The 25,634-nt window shown below is 36.4% G+C and overlaps 2 protein-coding genes across 2 annotated transcripts in view; one reads left to right on the top strand and one right to left on the bottom strand.

Moving 5' to 3' along the window:
- Nucleotides 1-16,872, bottom strand: part of LOC108966599 (piezo-type mechanosensitive ion channel component) — a gene marked incomplete at its 3' end in the record, with an annotated part of 89,886 nt that extends 73,014 nt beyond the window's left edge. The window contains 2 exon segments of the mRNA XM_018929590.1: nt 15,713-16,059; nt 16,779-16,872.
- A 6,796-nt stretch (nt 16,873-23,668) lies between these two features.
- LOC108966600 (C-type lectin mannose-binding isoform-like) lies at nt 23,669-25,255 on the top strand. Its single transcript, XM_018929591.1, has 4 exons — nt 23,669-23,892; nt 24,674-24,726; nt 24,811-24,919; nt 24,976-25,255. Exons 1-4 carry the CDS (start codon nt 23,670-23,672, stop codon nt 25,197-25,199), a joined length of 609 nt encoding a protein of 202 aa, XP_018785136.1. The 5' UTR covers nt 23,669; the 3' UTR covers nt 25,200-25,255.
- The last annotated feature ends 379 nt before the right edge of the window (nt 25,256-25,634 follow it).

The raw sequence follows: 25,634 nt of genomic DNA, 5'->3' as shown, positions 1-25,634 counted from the left end.
AAGAGGCGCAGCTTGTATTTATACACCATTATATGTAGGAAGAATTTTTCTAAATACAAACTGAGTGGCGCGTACGTAAGAAGAGTGTGTGCTAACCTCTTAAATTTAGCACTTTTGGTGCGACACTAAATTAATATCAACAGAAATACACAACTGCAAATAACTATAYCTAAGCACTATCCACAGAAATTCACATATTTTATTATTATAGCAGATTGTTGGTATTTTTTATATTTTTCTACGGGCAACTCGCCGAGATTTAGTCACCATTTTGTAGATTTGCGTCTTTAAGAGAACATATTTTAATTCAAATTATCCATATACATATGTATGTATAAGTATATGGCATACAAACACACACAGTCACACATTTCGACCACATTAGTGTTGTTGTTGCTACGCAGTGTGAGCCAAATGACGCCGGCAATCCGGTCGCGTAAAGTTTTTCATTCATTTTAGAATTTTATAATTTTTCTAATTTTTCATTTTATTATTGTATACTTTTCGTCGTATTGTTGTTGTGGTTGAGGCAAGCAAATGTATTCGACGTGAGACAATACTAGGCGTGTGAACTGGCCGGTCGTGCGTTGTTTGAATTCAAATGTATGTTTGTRTGAAGATCTAGGTATATAATTTACATTTTCTGGGTTTGTAAAAGGCACACATACATACGTACTTATATACATACATACATATAAATTGATATTAGTAAAATTTTTATTAGATTGCTTGTATTTATCACAAGCAGGTAAAAGCTGTCTATTCCTACACAATCGTTTAAGATTTTTATATTAGAACACTTCTGAGACATCTAAGAATACGAAATGTGATGTGAGGCTTTATGAAATTTAAGTTTTATCTTTTTTTAAAATATTTACGAAACATGTTGACGTCAGTCGAGATATAAGATACATATATTGCCCTCAAGTGGTTATAAATTGTAAAACATGTACATTGAAGATTCAACCGAATCGAAAGCTACAATAATATCAATCTTCCAATTGCCCAATTTTTGAATTAAAACAAAATAAGGAAAGAAAACTATTCTTTCGAAAACTTTTGAATAATTGAACTGTTGCATTGTTTTCGATCAAACAGATTTATAGATTTATCGAGAAACARAAGCGCGCTTTTTCCACAGAAACAGTTGATTCGAAATCTTTWCTATTTTTACCGCTTTTGTAGACAAATCACAACTCGGTATGCCCCGTGTAAACTCGTGGGTAACTGTAGCAAAATATCTTGGAAGTATTTGRTGAAGATCTTAAACATATATCTCTTAAAATTGGCACATTCAGCTGCACAGGGTATACCTATAAGAGATATATTCTTCCCATATATGCAAATAATCAGCGTGACGTGTATACTTGTATACTTACATATATCGATCTAAAATTTTGTACACGTTTATTTCTCCCAAAGAACCTGTTTATTTGTGGGTACGCCCGATATCAGACTAATRTAGCAAATAGCTGCCATGCACACTGAACGATCAAAATAAAATTCAAAATCTATAAAAAATGCAACTGGGAAGAGTATTTTAGTTTCGGAGAAGCCGAAGTTCACGTTTTTCTTGTTTTTATTAAATTTACTCGAGATATACCGCACAGTTCTCCACCACAACTCCAAGATAACTCAAATATTGGTCAATATATTCGGCATAAAGTCAACCCATTTTTGTCATACTATATTTAAAAAAAGGATTTTCTCCSAATTGCTGTAATATTGCGTAGTCGAAAAAGTCTTTTCGTATTTTGTCAATAGATGTCRTTGCAGACGTATATCTCCAGTGCTAGCAATTAAATTGTGTCATAGTAGTATTGGAAAGATAAGATTTTAAACTTCATTTAACCCCAAAATAAATTAAATTCGGGGAAGTTGAAAAAAAGTTACAGCTATTCAAGAATGAGTTAAAATAATAAAGAAATTCGCTATATTACGATTTTTTTTTTTTTTAAAGGGAAGATAAAAAGGATGTAATTTGCGCAAAGTTTTATTCCAATATATTTGTTGGCGCTTGATTTGCATGCGGGAAAGTGAAAGCACTAAACAGAATTAAAATTGTGTTATAAGGGAAGTAAATGCGGTTGTAKTCCGATTTCGTCCATATGTATATGATATGGTAAATTTCGTCTTGATCGATCGAGCAGATCCTGAGATGTGGGTCAAAATGTGGGCGGTGTCATGCCTATCGTCTAATTTTGACACCGTCTCCTTTAAACCACTYGTTCACACCACCTCGAGAGTAAAATTCCTCTGGATTATTATTTATTGATTTACCGCGCTTTTATTATTTTTTAATGGAACGGTTATATATCATCAGTTTCAACAATTTATTTACTTAAGACATTAGTTTTGGTCAAAAATGATAATTATAGCTTGAATGGTTTGAGAKATATGGACATTAAACCATTTAGAGGGCGGGGCCACGCACATATTTCCAATGTCTTTAGCTCTCAGGTACTTTTTATTACTGCAATCTTCTGTGTCAAATTAAAGTTGTATGCTTAATTTATAGCCTGGTAATGGTCTTGCCTWCATGCTTTGGTAAGGAATACGTGTACGAAGTTTCATTGCGATATTTAAATTTTTACTCAAGTTACATCTTTCACATGGRAGACAAACGGACGGGCGGATTTACTCGAAATTCAACTCGTCCTAATTATTTGTATAATATACATATATTGTACATAACTCTATATAGATCCAGATAAAAACAATCGTTAGGTGAGCGATACAATAACAGCACTGCAAAATTCAAAAGATTGTAACCACGACATAACTCGTAGAAAGATCAAATTTAAAAGGACGGTGTCGCCACAACATGTCCCCAGGATGGGGCTGACAGATCGAGAAGACTGCAGGAAATGTCTAGAGCAGAGCACMARGAAAACCATGGAGCATCTCGTRTGYATTTGTCCCGCAGTAGCAAGACTGCGCTGTAAGCRCCTAGGTTCCCCACCTTATGAYACACTGSAGGATGTATTGATAATGAGGCCCCAGAGTCTGTTAAAATTTGCGTCATGGCATCCTRAAGGGTRACTACTCCTGTCCATGTAGAACTCCATCTGGTATCGCAAACGACCAAAACTGTTCTATGCGTGGCTTATTGTCCTATTTAACTTAACCTAACCTAAAATGACGACCACGCTAACAGAAATATATAATATCTCGGAGCGACACTAAGTATAAATCAAATAGTTCCAAGAGAAATATTAATTATTAGCAATATTATTTCCTAAGGCGAGTATAAATCTGGGTCCGTTCCTGTTACTTTAACTTGAYTGTAGAAGAGACCGGAAAATTAAACTCCAAACGACTGTCGATTTTTATAGTCAGATTCTTCTTATCAGAAAAAAACATTGGTTTTCGAAAAGCGGAAGCTAAAGGCTTGTTTAATTTTACTCTTGAAGAGGATTGTATGCATGTGAGATATGAGGAAAATTGGCAGAAGGCATAATTTGAAGCTTTATAGATGTACATTATGTAGTTTCCACTAACTTGCCAGTCTACTCTTATGTGCATAGACTTTTTTGTACGTAAGAAAATAAACAAAAACAAGTAAGGAAGGGCTAATTTCGGGTGTCACCGAACATTTCATACTTTCGCATGATAAAGTGATAATCGAGATTTCAGGCGTGGTTGTGAACCGATTTCACCCATATTTGGTACATGTCATCAGGGTGTTAAGAAAATATTATATACCGAATTTCATTGAAATCGGTAGAGTACTTCCTGAGATATGGTTTTTGGTCGATAAGTGGGCGACGCCACGCCCATTTTCAATTTTAAAAAAACCTGGATGCAGCTTCCTTTTGAGATTTTTTCCGTAAAATTTAGTGTTTCTGACGTTTTTTGTTAGTAGCTTAACGCACTTTTAGTGATTTTCAACTTAACCTTTGTATGAGAGGTGGGCGTGGTTATTATCCGGTTTCTTCCATTTTTGAACTATATATGGAAATACCTAAAAGAAACGACTCTATACATTTTGGTTGACATAGCTATAGTAGTTTTCGAGATATGTACAAAAAAGTTAGTAGGGGCCGGGGTCACGCCCACTTTTCCAAAAAAATTACGTCCAAATATGCCCCTCCCTAATGCGATCCTTTGTGCCAAATTTAATTTTAATATCTTGATTTATGGCGTAGTTATGACACTTTATAGGTTTTCGGTTTCCGCCATTTTGTGGGCGTGGCAGTGGGCCGATTATGCCCATCTTCGAACTTAACCTTCTTATGGAGCCAAGAAATACGTGCGTCAAGTTTCATCATGATATCTCGATTTTTGCTCAAGTTCAGCTTGCACGGACGGACGGACGGACAGACAGACATCCGGATTTCAACTCTACTCGTCACCCTGATCACTTTGGTATATATAACCCTATATCTGACTCTTTTAGTTTTAGGACTTACAAACAACCGTTATGTGAACAAAACTATAATACTCTCTTTAGCAACTTTGTTGCGAGAGTATAAAAATAAAGAAAACAGTGCGAAAAACAAACTGTAGCACCCTTTATTTGCGTGGTAGTGCGGCAGCTGTTTCCATTTCTATTACCACCATACTTTTATGTACTTAATCCACCCTTAATAGCATTTTCCTACAGTTTTTTATCCGTTTTAATTGACTTTTGAACTACCCACCTTTTCAATTCCTTTCCTTCCATTTATGCCTTTCAACTGCACGCATTGCTCTACGCATTCCATTCATTACACTAAAACACAATAAAAACTGTCAAAGTGCAGGTAAGAATTCCTTAACATTGAAACATGACCAAGCCCAAGAGATACTAAAATGAGCACACCTTTTTCGAAACATTTCAGCGACTATGTGTGTGCATGTAAATGTGTTGATGTGGGTATTTATGGGCATGACAGCATGACGGCGGCTGTCACTTCAACAGCTCAACAGCTGCAGGAGCATGCTCGGCCAATCGCACAATTTCACTGAGAAATTCTCTCTATTTTCTAGTTTTGTGCGCCAAAAGTATTATTTCTACATAAACCCCTATACACCAACACACAAACACACATACATACATACAACATGTATTGTTAATGCTGCATATTTCCATTTAATTTCCTAATTGCGGCCAATTAATAACTGCAAGCACTTGAAAGCAAACGGAGCTGCAACGTCAAAGAGCGAGAAGTCCCGAACAACAAAAAGTAAGCGAAAAAAAAACAAAAAAATTTCTTTATGCACCCGCACCAGTGGACCRATGGCCCACTTTGTTTGGTGATATGCGGCGAGAAACTGGGTCAGTTGGGCGAATCCTTGGCCTTTGCATTTGGTTGTGTGGCTTTCTCTTTGTTTTTGTTCGCAGCGCGTTGCCTTATCTGAACTACAGCAACAATATGCACACACATACACACACAAYGTATGGTATAGACGAATACAAGGAAAATATTCAATGAACTCAATGTTGAAAGCAAACAAGCAAAGTAAATTTATTTTGAAACAACGATTGTCGAACAGATGCCGCCGGCAACAGCACCAGCATACACAAGCACTCATCGGTGCTAACTTACAGCGAGGCAGAGGCGCATGGCATGCAAGCAACTTGCCGCTTCGTCCATTCACAATTTAGTGGCGACCCGCAGCTGGCTAGTGGCGGGTGAAATGGACGGGCAAAGGGCGCTTACCACTTTGTGTTCTGGTTGCTTTTTGCGACCCAACGTGTAACAGAAGGGCCGCCATAAAATGCTTGGTATACAAACGTGCATACATATGGTATGTATGTGTGTGTCTATAGATTTTGCAATGCCAATTCGAGCGTTTATGGTTTAAATAGCGCAGTTTTGAGTTATAAATTTGCGAATAAATATTTAAGTTCTGAGAATGTGGAAACCGTACGATGCTTTGTAACACTCAACTGAACTCTTAACCCTTGTGATGATGATTTCAAATGGAAATTTATTAATAAAAAAGCAGAGTTGAAATATATCATAAAGTAATCAGCAAAATAGCGTAATTGAAGTTATTGAAATTTGTTCAAAATAGTCCCGTAGAATCGCCAAAACAATGAAGAAAGAGCTCCAGCATGGTTCAAACATTCAAGAAAACAGGAAAAAATTCACTTGATTCCGAACGTTCTGTTTATATGGCAGCTATATGCTATAGTGGTCCGATATCGGCGGTTCCGGCAAATGAGCAGCTTCTTGGAGGGAAAATGACGAGTGCGAAATTTCAGATCACTATCTCAAAAACTGAGGGACTAGTTCACATATATACAGACGGATATGGCTAAATCAACTCAGCGCGGCCTGGGATCATTCATATACCTATACATTTGTATTTTATGGGGTCTCCGACGTTTACTTATAGGTATTACAAACTTCGTGCCTAACTTAATTTATCATGTTCAGGGTATAAAAATAGGAAATATTAACACAATATTCCAGAAAACTGCATGCGATCTTTAAATGAATAAAAACAAGTTCTAAAAAATCGGCAAACCAAAACTGTAGAAAAAGAGTATCGAACAATTTTCATAAATCTCTACGAAATTTCATTATCTTTTCACTTGCATGAAYTTGTCAGGCATTTACAGTRTCAATTGGTTTTGTGGAATGYAYAGACTGAAGACCGAAACTAACTAAACTAAACTGCGCTTCCATACTGTCCTAGACTGGTGACTGGTGACCAGGGGTTGGAGGACCCCATACACGCCATGTGCATTTGACTGCGTCACATATATATCTGATGCTGACACCGCTCAATCGGAACGTTCACGACAATAGGTGGACGAANTATACAGACGGATATGGCTAAATCAACTCAGCGCGGCCTGGGATCATTCATATACCTATACATTTGTATTTTATGGGGTCTCCGACGTTTACTTATAGGTATTACAAACTTCGTGCCTAACTTAATTTATCATGTTCAGGGTATAAAAATAGGAAATATTAACACAATATTCCAGAAAACTGCATGCGATCTTTAAATGAATAAAAACAAGTTCTAAAAAATCGGCAAACCAAAACTGTAGAAAAAGAGTATCGAATCATTTTCGTAAACCTCTACGAAATTTCATTATCTTTTCACTTGCATGAAYTTGTCAGGCATTTACAGTRTCAATTGGTTTTGTGGAATGYAYAGACTGAAGACCGAAACTAACTAAACTAAACTGCGCTTCCATACTGTCCTAGACTGGTGACTGGTGACCAGGGGTTGGAGGACCCCATACACRCCATGTGCATTTGACTGCGTCACATATATATCTGATGCTGACACCGCTCAATCGGAACGTTCACGACAATAGGTGGACGAAYYGGCGACAATGTGCCCTTAAACAGCATAGTCACCGCTTTCCCATCGATAAGTCTACCCCACACCTAACCCCCAAATATTTACGATATTAATGAGATTCCAAATATGGAACAGTGCGGGCAGCTACGAACCTCTCCGATCTACATACTCTCAATCATGCCGACTAGAGAGGCCTTTCTGTCTGAAAAGTAGCTCCGCCAAAGAGGGAGTTCCGGATAGCCAAGCGCCTACAGTCGTTGCACTGCTCTATTCCACCTWAGGTAGTCAAACRYCCCCTTGAAGTCAACAAGTCATTCTGCCTAAAACATTCTGAACATAAAACCATACATTTACTTTGTAATAGGTTGATTTCTGAATCCATACTGCCTATCCGACCACATRCCCCGCTTTAGCTCCTGAAGCCGTTCCACCACAACTYTTTCCCTCATYTTTCCARGTACTGAAAGAAGGCTGATGCCCCGRTACRAAAGCTAATYGCTCYTGATCTTATCAGAGRACTTCAGGCAARKAACAACCCTATCACTTTTCCACTCGTGTGGAAAGTATTCCTTCTAGACGCACTTCAGGTAATCCGGAATGAACTTYCACAAGTTTTTGCACATCTCTCTGTTAAAACCATCAATAACTGGAGACYGCTTAGASTAAACAGGGTRAAGGCGTATCCAAATTSCCATCAMCTAATGGAGKGACAGGTACCTCTTTTGCATGAGGTGTCTGAACCTCCGACCTAGAAAAGAACGCTCCTGGCAGAACCCTAGCATAATCTCTCCACGACCAGAGTGTCACCGACTCGACGAGAGGTAATATCCCCGCATACAACGCCTGCAGAAACTCGGCTTTTACGCTTAAACAACTCCAAACACTATTGCGAATCATCAAATCGTCGTTGTTTTTGGGCGCAGTGGAGGTGATGTGATCCCTGTCCACGTAGATGGATCCTTGAGCTTCCAGCATGCTGTTACAAATTGCTAGGCATTTTAAAGGATTTTCTGTTCTATGTTGCAAAACCGACAGGTGACAAGTGTTGCTTGAGTCTGCAGTGCTCAGTACTGCCTGGCAACTATCGTACTTTTTTGGGAAGGGCTGAAAATGCTGGAATTTTTCCCGGTTAGAAAGCAACATTTTGAGAAAACAATATACAAACCTCAAAAAATTTTGAAAAAAGAACAGGAAATTTTGACAGCGCGAGCATAGACTAGAAAAAATACCACATTTTTGTGAGAAAAGAAAGCGCTTTGTTGGTGAAAAAAAATCGAAAAAAGCTGTTTTTCTCAACTACTTCCGTAATGCACAGAGATAAATGAAGAAACGCATCCGTACGCATACGCACATAAGCAMACACATACACATACATACATTCTATTTACATACCATATACTATTATATATTGCTGGGAAGCAGAGCAGCAGTGTCTGAGCAAGGTCTCTGTAAATAAATAGTACAACCGATGCATGGATGTACATATTGTTGTATGTAAATATGTAAGTATGTATGCACTTGTTTAAATAGTTGCTGTTCAGTACATAATATGTAGTCMATTGGTAAACAAGTGTAAATAGCACACTTGTAGCTACCGATAATCACCTGCAAATATTCAAACATAGTTATATACGTGTGTGTGTATGTGTCTGTATGCAAACAATAGAGTAGCATATATGAGGCACATTGTCTGTACGTGCAACACGTCACTTGCGTATCGATTGCGATGTTTAATTAAGTTGCAGCTGACGTTTACGTCAACCATTTGTATTTGCACATTAGGAYTGAACTGAGTCACGGCATTTGCTGACCGGCCAATGGACGCGGTGTCACTGCCGTATCGTTGGCTATCAATCAGCGGTCATAAATAAAAAATGCAACAAGGCAAAGACGTATGGGCGCTTGTGGCACACACACACACACACACACACACATGTAATTGCTTAAATTCTTCGCATTCAATAGCGCTGCAAGTGTTGTTAACGCTCGGCATTTTGCCATTTTTAGCCCATCAACTCATCGCAATGGCGCTCAGCCCGGCTCAAATTAGCCCAGCCTGAGTCTGTGCGCCGCTACGCTGCCGTTTTGTAAGCACAYTTGTGCACTCTCAGCTAATAAGCGTGATAATGAGGCAATGATGAGATGGCGCGCACTCATATTCGCACACACTCACACACACACCCACACATGTGCATATGCTTGTAGACATATTGCACTTGAAATGCGGTAGACCTCTCCCACGCCACCCAACTGGCGCTGCTTTATACACAGAATACATATGCAGATGTATGTATGTATGTATGTATGTATGTATGTGTGCGCTCAGTGAGCCAGTGCGCTGTCAAGCCTGTAAAATGATTTATGACACCAAACGGAAAATGCGCGGTTGAGCAACTGTGAAGGTACTGCCACTAATTTTAATTTGCAGGCATTGTATACGAACGTATGAGCGTGTGTGTGTGCCTTTGTAATTAAGCTTTTTTTACTCAGTTCATAATTTCATGGGTTTGAGGTTATCAGCGGTGCTGAAGATGATTTCACAGCACAAAAATAGAATTCCATGAGTTTGTACAACAACATTTAATTAGGTTGATTTTTGTTGTTATTATTGTATATATTTATTTTGTATGTGTATAAAATATCAAACATTATACTGTAGTTATCAACCGATGGGTAGGAATGCTCAGCAACAATATAATTTACAGACTTACAGGACAGACAGACTGAACTATCAAAATAATAACAGTGGAAGAACTGACAAATTAACAAAATGTATGAATTAAAAAAAAAAAAATACATTGAAGATGGTCTGACTATCGATTGCAACAGACGAAGTTCATGCTCAACGGTAATGAACTGGCTGAAATGTTTCAACACAAGTTGAGATCTGATAAATATTAGTTCATAAAGAACCAATCCAGGTTGCCATTGGAAATCTGAAAACTAAAGCAAATCACATCTTGTGACTCATATCATAGTCGATAACTTTTACTTCGCAGCATTAGAAAAATTTATACAGCTTGAAAGCACCAACCCAGCCGCTAGTCACGTTAGACTAGAAATCTTACTTAAAAATGTTCTTTCAAAGAAACTCTTATTTGAACTGAACCTTAAAAACCTTAGGTTGGATTAGGTCGTGATGGATCGATGGATCTCTCTTGGACACATTTTCGTTTTTTTCATTTACTTCGGGGTTAGGTCTATCGAGATATTGTTATCTCACATAGAGAAAAGCCGGGCAACTTACAAAGAGTGTCSGAGTGTTTGTGTTATCCCGGGGTAAATCTTTGCAAAAAGCGTCCTAACACCTAAAATATCGGTGATATTGACTTTGGTAAGAGCAAATAGTTCGGAGGTCCTCTTGCGGTTTGCTCTGGCCTAGAAGGATTTCGGTTCGGATTTTGGTTGTTGACCAACGCTTGCCGAGCTCACTGAGGGTCCATTAGCACAGCGCTATAACGCAAGAGGACGTCGGAAAAACGACTAACTTTCGAACGGATGAAATGGGTAAAGATGCCTCACTAGCAAGCTTATCCATTCAAGTGTAATATCGAAGAAGTTTGATACTGTTGCTAAGAAGACTATGAACTCGTTGATTAGTTTTGTAACTGCTAGGATACAGATATGAATGCACACCTCTTCGAAGGAAGATGCACTTCGGAGCAGTACATCTATTGCTACCTTAATAGAAGCTCCTTCCGTTTGAAAGACACTATAGTGGTCTGGTGGCCCAAAACTAGAGTTGATGGAGAGCTTCCGATAGAAGACTTCACCTCCAATCCTACTTCTATATGAATAATTTAAAAGTACCAGTAAAAATCAATTAATAATTTTTCCAAAGATAGCGTCAGTAATTAGTATCTCGCGTTATTTATGTGCGATCGGTTTAGGCTATAAGCGGTAGACTTTTTCAGACAATCTTGTGATTGCTATACACGAATTGCTTGAGCACGAGTCAAAGATGGACATTGCACGAAAGACTGTTTGGAGCCATTCTACCAAGAGTGGATTTAAAAAGAAGCTCGATGCCACAATAATTAGCGAAATAACTTCATGGATCAAATTTAGACCCTACGATTTACTGCTGAATCGCAGCAAAATCGATCTAGAAGTGACCGGCTATAGTCAACTATAAGAACTCGCCAGAAGCTTCGGGAGCTTGATTGCAAAGTTCTTATATGTCCACGTATAGTGCGTTGCCTTGACACTAACTGATTACTACATGTCCCTGCCTTCAAAAAACCGCATGAAAACCGACTGTGCAAATGTGTTTCCAATAGGAAAGAGTGTTTCTATTAGAGTGGCATTATGAAACTACCTTCAAAATGGAAACAAGTTATCGAAAATCAGTGCAAATTTGATCAAAGTCAGATTATTTGAACTACGCTGAATAAAATTTTAATATAAAATAATGGATTCCTCATAGCACATAACTYTTCTAATGGTACACAAGTAATATTTCATAAGGAAAYAMACGCACGATTTTTACGGTCTCGAAWGGACTGCAGAACCTAATGGCAGGTCWTAACCTATGGCATCACATGCGAGCTRGATGGGCATAAGTAATTCAARAGACTAGGTGAAGTATCGATATTAGATATCTACTCACTCTTAAAGTTCGAGCGAACGTTCTGTGTGACGAATGCTCGAGCTCAGATTAAACTGAACGTCTGTCTGGCATTACTGAGAACCAGTATTAATTAAGTATATTTAATTGTTGATAMTTAAATCTGTAATAAAAGCTTTATTTACGAAGCTTATCAGCGGTGCCGAAGAACAAAAACTTTGGCTTTCTTTAAATACTTATATAGAGTATGCATATGTACATTATAGTATATGTATGTATCTAAGTATGTATGTGAGCGCAAATGATTAATAATCCTGTACAAATCGAGTAAAATAATGCGCCAAATGCCGGACATACTTCTRTATATGTATATGCAGAACTCGAAACTGTTTATATATATATGTGTGTATATACATATACACATAATATTCACATATATATTTACTTATGTATTTGTAACTATGTTTGCATGTATTTTCAATCTAGAATTCAGCGAATACTCGTGTGCTTAATGAATTAATTACGTCATGCTTGTGATTCTAGAAATATTTTAAAACCTCAATCGATGTGAAATAGCAACAACGGGAACACAAAGCGGTTTTGGATAATCAAAAAATTGGTGCATAAACAATTTTCAAAATACAAAAAAGAAATAATCGAAAATTATTATTTCGTGGAAAACTTTAAAAATTGACTGTAATAAATGCACAGTAAGTAAATTATTTGTTTTTTAATGTTTTTTATATTTAATTTTGAAATAATATTTATGTGCATATATTGGACGTGAAGCGCGTGTGCGGCCATTTATGGCTCTCCCAGCTTGTGAGAAATGCGAATTACTTGCGTATAACTGAATTTCATTAAATAAAATAATATTTGAATAAGAAAGCCAAGACGTTAGACCAAACACGAGCAATAAAAATAACAACGTTTGTAAGTGAGTATCGACAGAACGCCAAAAACAATGAGCAGCGTCGTTTTGGGAACCAGCAGCAACAAGTGGAGGCGAAAATGCGCCAAAATAAGGCGAAAAAATATGAAAAATAAAATGAATATGTATTCCAATGTGGCACAGAAGCCGGCCCAAAACGATGGCATTCCGATACGGCCAATTAACGTCAGTCGCGCTGCGTTGCGTAGCGTTTGCACGTTCGCTAGGCGGCCGCTAGCTGTCAGGCTGACTGCTTGGCGTGTAGAAAATATTAAATGAAAGCGCAAAAATGTGGGAGCGTATTGTCGATTGTCTAACTGCATACATACAGACATACACAGATTTAAATATACATTTATATGTATTGTATATAAATATATGAAAAGAAATATATTCACATTTTTAGCGGCGCGAAAGTGTAAGCAGTTAGTAGCTGCACACTGAAGGCGCCAGTGCAAATCCGATAAAGGTATATGAGCAAACATGTACATGCATGTACATGATATGACATATATATATATACATATATATATATATATATATTATATTATATATATATACATTTGAATATTTAGTTCTTGGTGATAAAATAAATATCACTCTGTTTTGGCGTCCATTACCGTTATCAGTTTATCTGCGGAAATATATATATRTATGTATATATGCATGTTTGTATACTGTTTACTTAGCYATTAAATCATAATCAAACATTGAGCAGTCATGGTAATAATTGAATGGTTGTCGCAGATGAATAACAAAAGCGGAGGCAGGAAATGCTAAAAACAATTTATAAAATACATTATAGCTTCTATTTCTTCACAAATAAACAAACGTTTCATACAAAGACTTGGTATTGAGCGTTCAGTTTRTATGACAGCTATATGCTATAGTGAGCCGATCATAAAAATTTATTTGTGGATTATAGCACTGTGTTGAGCTATAAGCTATGCCAAGTTATCGTGAGGATAGCTTRTCAAATAAAAAGTTTTTCATACAAGGATTTTAGTTTGATCGATCCATTTGTATGGTAGCTACATATATGCTATAGTGGTCCGATATATAGTGGTGACGATATTGTGACATTGCCTTGGACATTAATCTATGCCAAATTTCTTGAAGATATCTTGTTAAATAAAGAAGTCTTCCATACGAGGACTTGATTTTGACCGACTAGTTTGTATGACAGCTATATGTTTTAGTGATCCGATATGAATATTATGTCCGGATATTATAGCGTTGCCTTGGACATTAATCTATGCCAAATTTCTTGAAGATATCTTGTCAAATAAACAAGTTTTCCATATAAGGACTTGATTTCGTCGATCCATTTGTATGACAACTATGTATATACCATAGTAGTCCGATCGCTGTTCGAGCAAATTAGCAACTTTTCGAAAAAAAAGCACATGGACAAAATTTCAGATCGATATCTCAAACACTAAAACAGGGTCCGCAGTTTTTTCGTAACAAAAAAATTTGCGCGGAAAATTATGCAAGAATTTTCCATAAAAACACGTTTTAGGTACTATCTGATCATAATTAAACCGGACTGCTAATTTTATCTATGGCTCAAATGTATCTTCAAAAAATTACGCAAAAAAAAAATCATAGAAAATGTTACCAAAATGRTTTCCTAAATAAACTTAATCAAGAAAGCGAGAATGACAGAATCAGCAAGTGAGAAAAGTGGTTGTGAAAAGATGTTTTAACAACTTTGACTCGTTCGAGTAGTGAACACACTTCTGTTACAGACATGAAGATAGTAAACGTAAAGATAAAAGYACATTAAACTGACAAACGAGGCTCTCAACTTCTTGCAATGAACGGCACAAAAATTTTGTCTCCGTTCCCACAACAATCGGCTCTACGTAAGCGGAACGGACTCGAATTTGTATCCTGCTAAAGACTGCCAACTCGGCAGARWTCTGCCGCTACAACAACAACAAATTTGCACTGATATTTTAGGGTTTGAAGCATGTTGCCATCAGAATTATAGTTTTTGCGAAAAAGATATTTCAAATGTTCTGAAAAACGAAAATTCACACTCAGTATTGAAAAACCGGTAAAAAAAAATTAAAAATGCGTCCTTTTACCGCTTTGCTTAAATTAAACGTGACTTAAAAAAAATCGTTCTAYTACATTGAAAATAAACTTCAAAGACTAAGGAAAATTCCATCTTTAATTATTTAGTTAAGATAATGAATTTAAATTACATTAGCACACAAAGTGCCGATAAATCCAATAAATTACAAGAAAATATGAAATGTTCAACGATTCAATGACAGCGTCAATTAAATATGTCACAGTCAATTGCCCGCTGGGCTAAGTGATATATGATGCAGAAATTTTCGCAAACCATTTCGTCAACGAAGCCGGTCTCAATTGAGAAAAAGGCAACAAGTGAACAATTAAATTAGTGGCAAGGGCGTAAAGTAATAAAGAGTAATAGTAAGATGTCTTGAAATAAATATGTACATATGTACCTATTTATAATAATGTATGTGTTTATATAGTGCTTCCATGCAAACATACATATGTACATATACATATACTTATATTAAAAAAAAAAAAATAAGCCAAAAACGGCGATAACAGAACCCGTTTCCACGTCAGTTGGGTCCACRTAACTCGGCAAATTTATGCCGCTACAACCACAATAACATAACAGAAGTTTTTATAAATTTTAAATTTTTTTCATTTTTTTTTATATCAATTTCTTTATTACGAGTACTCTAGCTAACTGATAGGTAATTCTTWAGAAATTATAAACAAATGATAATATTTACGTGCGATGAGTCAACGAAGTGGCAAACTGAATTAGAATTTGTACATACATATGTATGAACATTCATATGTGTGCATGTATTTTTTCCTAGACATATGTACATACATATGCACATAGGTTCTTTAACCAGAAACTAAAATTGTTACATTTAATTGAAGATGATATTTTTACTCACCTTATTTTTTACGGCCTGTTTATATGTTGAACTTATGTATGTATGTACTATTAGTTATTATTATTATTTTCCTTTTTTTGCGTAAACTTTGCAGCAATTTGTCAGTTCAACTTTACAGCTTAACTAATTCTTTGTAGCTAATATTAGCAAATCACTACAGCGGCWTTCCACCAGTTTTCATTCATGAAAACTAAACAACAAACACTGATTTCACTTTATATTAGTATATTGCACAAAGAAAATATTGACAGCTGTCACCCACACCTGGTTAATTACTTGTGTACGTAATGTACGTCGCTGTATGGCCAGGTGGCAGGTGGGTGGGTCGGACAGCGTTCAAAAGGCGACTGGAAGAAAATAATAAAAAATATATAAACATTTACATTTTTGGAAAATTTACAGCAAAATTGTTATTAAATTAACCAAAATATTGATAATTAATTAAATTTGAATTTACTATATTCGACGTAATAAATTAACAAATTTTATAAAATCATATTTAATTTTTAATCTAAAAAACTATGTATCATTTCCCTAGACAACAAAATTTAATCATGCGCGGCTTTGTTTCCACTTCAATGGAATGTCAGTTACGTTTTTTATTGTTTCTAAACAAATTGTTTTTGTACACATTCGCATTTCACTTTCTTTACGCTTTACAGCGGCTTTGACGTTGTCGTTTTTTTTATAAAACTTGTTTTTGTTTTTCTATTTTTACATTTTGCTTTCATTATTATTGCTCCCGGTGCAGCAGATTGTACTTTATTAGCCTTATTTCATTATTATCGCGTGCACAAAAGTTTGTATTATAGRTTTCGACTTTATCTTTGGTTTACACTTAGCCGTTGCCCCTCGGGAGGAATGWRTTGCGTTGTCGAGGCGCTTGCAGCTCAATGGAGGAGCGCCYTCGGCGGCGCCGCGTCTTATTGAATTTTCAAAATTTCATAAGGTTTTGCACAGCTGTGATTGCATTGTCACGAATTTTTTTTAGCTTTAATCACACAMATGCATTTTCGGCCACACCGTTGTGCATGTTTGTGCATGAACACTTCACTTCGGAACTTACACGAATTGCACTTCAATTTAGCTTGTTTTCACTATTTATTTGATTGAATATAAAAAATACTTTGACTAAACCGCGTACACATCTAAACGCGTTGAAATTCTTCTCGTTTCTGACAAAAGTTTTCTGTTTTTCCAATTGCTGACATGTTACGGCGCTGCCAGATGTGGCGTAAAGTGTTGCTTAATGAGTGGTTGGGGGAAATATCCAATTGAACAGGCAGCTATTAGGGGATATAGCTGAAGTWCGCGGAGCGCAGCTGTCTTTTTCGTGCATTATATCGAAAATATTTAAAAATACAAGCAATATTTAAAATGAGTTTGCGTTGGAGAGCTATTTTATAACATTTTTAWCGAAATATTATAGTTTACATATTTTTTTAAGCTAATTTAACGCATTGGTTGACAAGTAATTTTTTAAAATGCTTAACAAATTATTTAAATTTATTTAAAAATATCTATTTTCCGCATCCAAAATATCTCAAGTTGTATAAGTGTAAAGCAACTCTGCGTGTTTTCTATTTATTTACTTGCTCACCCATTCATCCTTAATTATTTAATTCTGCTTCGTAAATATTTACGAAAATGGTTTGGCGACATGATAAAAACAAAACGTCAACAAGGACGTATATTATACGTTCTCTGCAAAAGGTAAGAGAGAAATAAAAACAACCGTTAATTCMACACGTGGTGATTACGAAAATATTTACCATAATTGTGTTGTAAATGGGGATTTAAGGTAAATTTCGAGGATTTGTGACTTTGCTTATTTTAGAAGGGCGTACTTACGGTTTATATATTTGATAAGTGAAAATTTTTCTTTGCTATCACCATATAGGTGGCGCAAAACAGCAGGCTTTCAATGACTGAAATATAATGATGAAGTTTGGAAGTCATAAGGAGGAGATTCTATCATGTGATGATTTACAATCGCGATCACATATTGTTAAATATGAAGATAAAGTTATCGTACCAATTCTGGTTAGAGGATATATCAACTGATGAATTTGAAGRGAAATCATTTAATGATCCTATACCTGTAAAAGTGATACCTGACCATCACATCTGAACACATGAAAATCAAATAAGCCAGCATCTGGTGATTCAGAATATCATTCATATGATGATCATATAATGGAAAACATGATGGTCCGGGATGTGATAATCAGAATATATTATTTCTGATAATCAGTTAATCTGTTAATATTCTTTCATGTGACAAAMAATTTTTTTATTGGAGCTTCAAGTATTAGGTCAAATTATGCAGTCTTACCATTTACCTAATTTGTTCGTCTTCGATGGGTTGYCTTTTTTTACAGAATATGGAACGTACATTTCTGAAAATTTTATTGGTGTCCAACAAGAGCTCGAGCAAGGACAAAAACCTACTCAAAGAAAACTAACAAGAGCCTTAGCAAAGACAAAAACCAAAAGCTACTAAAGAAAAACTAAGACTCCTGATATCATTGAAAACCCCCAGCCTGCTTTGATAACCGAAGTTTTCGAAATTATGCAGTATGCTGTCATATTACTTTGCAAAAATATCCCAAAAAGCTTATTTTATAGACTAGGATAAATCATTTAAGATAACAAAAAAAGATCATAGTATCATAAAAGCCATCGGAAATGAAAGATAAAATAACAAACATTAAGGGAAACATAATTTACGAGCGATTTGAGGTCGAAAAGGAAGAGCAGGGATGGGATCGAATTTTTTAGGGTTAAGAATGGTTTATCTAGATTTCCGGCAAAATTACTCGCTTTTATGCCTTGATATTGCCGTTTGTGAATCATTTTTCATTTTTCAGTCGCTTTACACATAGCCGCGAASCTCAAAAGACAATAAGGCGGAAAAGGATATTTGACAACCTAATATATCCTTTTACATACTTATATTTGACTTCAACAGCTGTTATCTATAAAAAAAATATTTCATCCTCCAAGTACCAAGGTTGATTTTCTTCATTGTTCAAGTTATTCAATTTTATATTTATTTTATTTTCCCAAATTGCACATTTTGTCTGCCATCAATCGAGACGACTTTTCGGACAATAAATGATGCAAGCACAATGGCTCATTCATTGTCATTTCACGCAGCTGCTTCCATGGAGTTCAATATATACATACATACTTATAGAATTCGTGTGTAATTGTGAGTGCTTTGAATAGCAGAAAGACAGCAAAAGAAACTAATATCTGCATAAATTTTCCGTGGGGTCAAATATTAAACTATTTGCTATGCAAARCGGTAGTACTGACCTTTTGAGACTAAATTGACCATTACGATTTTTTAGTCTAATTTATTGTATTGCTTTCGTATTGATATCATCCCTACTCCTTCGAMCAGCTACTTAAGAAGACCACTACATTTTTGGAGTACGGAAGCATAGGAACCTCATACAATTTTGCATTAGACACATATTAATATGGACGAGTTGGTAGTGTTTGAAGGCAAAGTCGTAAGGATTCCATGTGCTCTCCGAACTGCTGGAATTAAACTGAGGGCACTTGATATTAACATGCGACCTGAGCAAATTTCGAATGAAAATTCGCTACTTTTGAAAAACCCATATCTGTAAGGTGAATCCAATGAAACTGCGAGCTCCAGAAGAATGCGAAAAAAAAAGAAAATTGTAATTTTTCTGTCCTTAAGGGAACGGAGCAGCCACTATACTGTTTACCTCAATTAGCGTACTCAAGAGAATCTTTAACGCAATCCTCAATTACCCTTACGCATTTAGAGAGTTAGATTGGGGGGATATGTACCACGACTATGGGTCTATTGTGCCCTCAAATTCTTTCACATTGTTTCGTTCGATCTTAAAGCCTTTACAAAACCTAGGATGCTTGAGGGATTGGTGGATTTAATGTGATTTTGTTTCGGCTGCTTGATGCCTAGATGCATCAGCCTCCTTTCAGCCATAGTATCGCATTCTCATAATATATGCGCTGGTATCTCGGTTATCGACCTTGCTAAACGTAAAACAACAGATCACTGATCTCAAGAAGTTGTTGATCTAATATAAGTAATTATGATAATTGTAAAGGGGAGGGGTCATTGATTTCACCAAGAATCATTGAGATCAGAAATGGTTGTTGACTTCACAAAATGTTAATAAAAGGGTCATTAACCTCACCGAAATGGTTATTGACTTCACTAAATATAAAAAAAAAAAGGGGTCGCTGACCTCAAAAATGGTTGTTTAGTGTGCTAAACGTAAACAAAGGCGTCATTCACCTCACCAAATATTTTTGAGATCAGAAATGGTTGATGACTTCGCTAAAATGGTAATTGATCTCGAGTAAGGTTGTTGACTAAATGTAAATGATGTTGCTAAATGCAAGCGAAGGGTTTATGGATTTCACCACATAACACTAAAAATTAACAAAATGGAAGTAAGGTAAGTTGACAAATGGTTGGTGTTAATATATTACCCTCGCATTCCTTAAGTATATTCTAGCTTGCACTCAGCGTGATTAATGTCTGCGTTATTCTTAGTGACACTGCGACTGTCATATATTGCCATAGACAGACATTGTTGCCAACTTCAGCCACAAGATCATTATCTCTCTCAACAAACAAAAGAGAAGACTCTTCCCATCATATTATCCATAATGAAACCGCCACTCAGTTCCGCTAACTAATCTGCAAATTGAACTGTCGGCAGAACGATTTTTTACGATTTCGCCAACAAAAAAAAGCAATAGAGAGCGAGTAAGAGATAAGGAGAGAACGCGACGTAAATGTTTTGTTCGTTTTTGTTTGGTTACTCATACGCCCTGCCCTGTGCCTTGGCAATTTAATGCTCGATTGCATTTGGCGCGCATTGCATATGCCAGTGACAACAATTCAACGATGTAGAACGACCGCAGACGGCGCAGATAACATGAAAATAATCAAAAAAAAAAAAAAAACACAAAGAGAGAAAAATGCATTGAGGTGAGAGCAGCGGCACCAGCAAAGAGATGTGAGAAACTTGACAAGGAAAACTTAGTGAAAGTGCTATCTAAGTTTAGTTCTTGTTGTTTTTTCAAATCTTGTGCTGGATATAGTTTGTATATGTGTGTGCAGTGCAAAACACTTAACCCCAATCGGCTGGAGCGCTGGAGACACTGAAAAAATTCCCCACACCTCTTTGGTTCGCGCGCAGATTTATTGCCACAGAACGCCTTTCCACTTACAAGTGGCATCAACGCGCCCTCACCAACCCCTTGCGAATGCATACGAAGTTCAAAGAAAGCACAACAATAACAATAACAACAACAAATAACGCAAACTTCATGCATTCCACCGGTCGACGGAAACGTATGGGCACGTCGCGTTGCCAACTACTTTAAGATTTCTTTTCCAATTGCAAAGATTTGCTACAACAATCACACACACAAACTTCTCGCTAGTTCGAGGGATAAGCGAGCGAAAGCATATGTGAGTGACATGCTGCCATATGGCATACATTTGTGTGTGTGTGTGTGGCGACTAAACGAAATTCAATTACAACATTGGCGTGCAATGACAACAAGAAGAAGCAAAACAGCCGCGATAGCAGCAGCAACAACAACAAAAAAATATTGAATAAAAGTTTCGCAAATAAAATGCGGCATTTTTCGCCCGATTGAAAGCACATGTGTGTGTGTTTGTGCGTATTTTAAGTGAAAAGCATTGCGACAAGCAATTGCGGCAAAACGATTTCCCCCCCAGCTAAATTGTCACACACACACACACATACGCTTGGAAAACGAAGTCGACAGCACAGCATTGAATGAGAAAACTTTTGCCACAGTGCGTTTCTGCAAATGATGTCGCCGACAGCTACTTCCACACACAYGCACGCACACACGCTTTCACGYKATAGTCAAAAGCRGAAAGASAGTCTTTACTATTGCCAAATTTGACTTGTAAATTTCTTGGCTGTCAATTGATTTCGGTAATGCCACACTCAAATAACTGTAATTTTGTAGGCAATTAGCTTAATACTGGTAAAGGAACGCTAGAAAGACAGCCGCTTAAGAGTTAGATGAGCTCCGCGAAGGGTTATGTCCAAATGAAAGTAGAGGGGTGCTCGCAGAGCCAATTCACTTGATATAAATTAAAAAAAAAAAAAAAAAAAAAAAAAAAAAAAAAAAAAAAAAAAAAAAAAAAAAAAAAAAAAAAAAAAAAAAAAAAAAACAAATAACAATGGCGATGCTTCGGAAAACTAGCTGTGCCAAATTTTATGAAGACATATCGTTAAATAAAAAAGCTCTCACACAAGAACTTGTTTCCGGACGCTCTGTTTGTTTGACAGCTATGTATATACTATAAAAACGGACGTTTATGATCAGACAAAAGATCAAATTTTCGAACCAAAAAGGACGTTTACAAAATGCCAGATCGATATGTCAAAAACTGAGGGACCGGTTTGTGTCTTCGTTTGCTATGTGTTGCAAACTTTGAGTCAAACTTAATACACTTCGTTCTAAGTACAACGAGATCCTCTACTTCATCAGCAACATTGAAGTTATCTATCTGACCGCTTTCTTTCGTCCACATTAATGTTATCGCCTTTGAAATATTTCCCATTCGATATTATGTTTTATGCCAGCGCTTCTTTCGATCCTCAAAGCCTTTAAAAAAAAGAAATTTTTTGTGACTTGTTTAGCTCATTCTTCGATCGCTTGGTGCAAATTGGAGGTATTATCCTGTATTGACCGGACGACCTTTTGGCAAGAGCTTATGATGCATGACACCCCTGTAATCGAAGATATTTGATAGTCAAACCTTCACATTCGATCTATTTTGGCGCGCTATTGCCATTCATTCCAATTTTCATTCCAATTCCAATTCCATWGGAATGACAGAGCTTTGTTTTTCACGTCATAGCCATAAATCCATGATTCATCACCAGTTATGACTCTCTGGAATRGATCTCTCTCATCATGGACGGAATCCAACATCTCCTTAATGACTTTTACGAGCCAATCGATATGTTTATTCGAAAATTCGTGCAAGCAACAAAAAATTAACAAAACATTCACAATGGCCGACCTTATCAGCATAAGTAAGAGATATGATTAGTACCAACATAACGCAATAAAACCTTTCATGACCTTGCTTGATAACCCGATTGGCCTCACTAGATCCCTAAATTGGACAACCTTGACCATAATTTTGAACTTATAGACGTATAGATGTATTTTAACTTTATGTGACTCCTAGATAGATCTCTCCAAGCTGGAGGGGGCAACCGCTTGAAACGCTTCTTTACAGCGGTTGGTCTCTAACTTAMGCTCTTCTATTCCCGCTTAAACTTGTTTGACTCCTGGTAGTAGAAATAGCACAGTGGTTTCGCTTGTTAAGCGGCATAAGAATTGGATAACTGTTATAACAGAGCAAACTTTTGAGGTTAAATCCTATATATCAGYAATTAGTCGACCAATTTCAAGCAATCTAACATGGTCCTTTACGTCCTTTTATGACAGTTTGTAAATGTGCGAAATCGGACTACAACCACGYCTACTTCAGATACGACACCATTTTAAAGGTGAAATTCCCACGCAGCTCATAACAGATATTGTCGAACTTCAAGTCTAGCCCTGACTGTATAAAGCCACRAAAAAAAATTTCAAACTATGAGCATTCGACTTTGGAAAGTGACTTAAAAAGTGTTCGAGTTTATCAAAACAAATTAAATKTGCTATATACATAAATATATAGTCAATTTCGATTAAGTTCTGGAATAACAAAAAGTAAAAAGCCCCAAATCAGCTTTATCTTCGTTTAAACAAAATGAACAAGCTTTAATTAAAACAATATCTCAGACCAAATAAAAGATGGAATAAAGAATTTTACACAAATTCAGCTATATAAAAGGGAGTTCTTTGCCGAGGAGTATTAGTTTTAAATCACTGCGCAAAAATGTTGCAATCAAGGAAGCTTGTGCTGTTCACACTACTATTCTTGGCTATTGGAAGTAACCAGTTGATGGCGAGACTAATTGGTCCACCGGTGAGCAACAATTTCAGATATACAACTACAATTCCAAGTACAAGTACAAGTATAAGTACAAGTACAACTACAAGTACAACTCCAATCCCAAGTACAACCAGAAGTACAACTACAAGTACAACTACAACAACAAGTAAGTTCAAGTTGTTATGTAATATATTTCTAAATATTATCACGCGATTTAAGAGAACTTTATCTATTCGAAAAAAAAAGTAACCTTCTGCGGCTCACCCAAAAATACCGTTGATACGATGATGTGTTGCCCACATTGAAGATTTGATTCAAAATCAGATTTTAGATTGCCAAGAAATATGCAAACYGTTTCATTATGTTCCAAAGTTGGGAAAGGCACCTCTAAATAGTCTATACCGCTTTCACCGCTAAAGCGACGATTATGTTATGGATCTCCGCCTGATTGAACTTGGAATGAAAGATAGCTCTTTATGAAGCCGGAACAATGTCTGTAGCTGGAATCTATCACCAACCTACTTACAGCTCTTATTTCCATTTTCATAAATTCAAGTGTATGGTTAAARTTGTGAAATGCAAGGTTTTTGACCTTGTTCTCGAAATGCAAGAGACTGGAGATCTTATGGCTCCACCACCGAGTGGACAGTGACCAGTTCAAACTCCTAGAACTGTGGAGATGTTGACTTTGTAAATTGGAACTCCTTGTGTGTCCAGACTCCCTTGTTTAGGGCTCCTCTGAACCAACAAAGAGCTCTAATATGGCGAGAAATATATAAGTAACTTTCTTAGAAAGATCCACACGCATAAGGCGACTGCAAACTTGTCATTCAGTATCGATTTCTCGTCGATTAATGATTACGAAATCGGCATAAATCCTTGAAATTCCGAATTGCTCAACACAATCATACCATTTTATATAACATAAGTTTTATGAATTATTTTAGCGGAGGCCCCCAATGCTTATAACCATCCGAAATTTCACTTAGCTAACGATAAGGTAAGAAATTCCTTTTTAATACATACATACATACCTAGAATATAATATAAATCATATATATATATATATATGTACAAATTTCAGCTGAATTGGTTCGGCGCTACTGCTTACTGCCTTGAGAGAAATTGGAAACTCATCGTTTTGGACTCCGAAGCAATCAGAAAGGAGTTCGAAAGCTTTCTTACTAAATACAGTTAGCTCTGCAATTGTATTTTTTTTTTTCCAAGTACTTACTTTTTGTTTMTGTAGAGTTGAGAAAACTTCCCTTCTGGACAGCTGGCAATCAGTTGGGCGATATGAAAACTTGGCGTTGGGGTCTTGATGGACCAAAACTTGGRTATACCTATTGGGCAAAGGGTCAACCGGATAATTATAAAAACCAACAACATTGTCTAAAACTATTTGCAAATAGYTTGCAATGGGACGATGATTCTTGTGAGAGGGCTATAAATTTTGTATGTTTGARAAATTGAGTTACAAATAAACGCAATTGAAATACCAATTTGGTAATGGTCTAAAAGCAAATTAAAAGTTGACTTTATCTGAACATAATAAAAAAGTGTATGTTTWAAAAAAAGGAAATGATTCGTTTGAAGTTCCGTCTGGACATAAAATTAGCATTGTGTTGTGCACCTTCGACCCCGCTGCATAAACTGTCGGAAAGCTTTTCATGCATGAACAGCCTAAGACTAATATTAAAGAATCCACAAGCTTCGAAAGGAAGCCGTGAGGTTTAAGTTGCCCGCATAGCTCCAAAATTATACCCACAAACGCTTAGTTTTTGTAAGAGTGTAAATTTTTGATCCGTTTCCTAGATACTATTTGATCCAAGAGAGCACAAATTAAAGATAGGCCTAGAATAAAGGTACAGTGACTTTATTAATACAAATACACGATGCTTCTTTTGG

This window comes from Bactrocera latifrons, unplaced genomic scaffold (assembly GCF_001853355.1).
Source record: "Bactrocera latifrons isolate USDA-ARS-PBARC rearing strain unplaced genomic scaffold, ASM185335v1 scaffold_165, whole genome shotgun sequence".
Classification (NCBI taxonomy): Eukaryota; Metazoa; Arthropoda; class Insecta; order Diptera; family Tephritidae; genus Bactrocera; species Bactrocera latifrons.
This window is presented reverse-complemented; position numbering and strand designations above follow the sequence as displayed.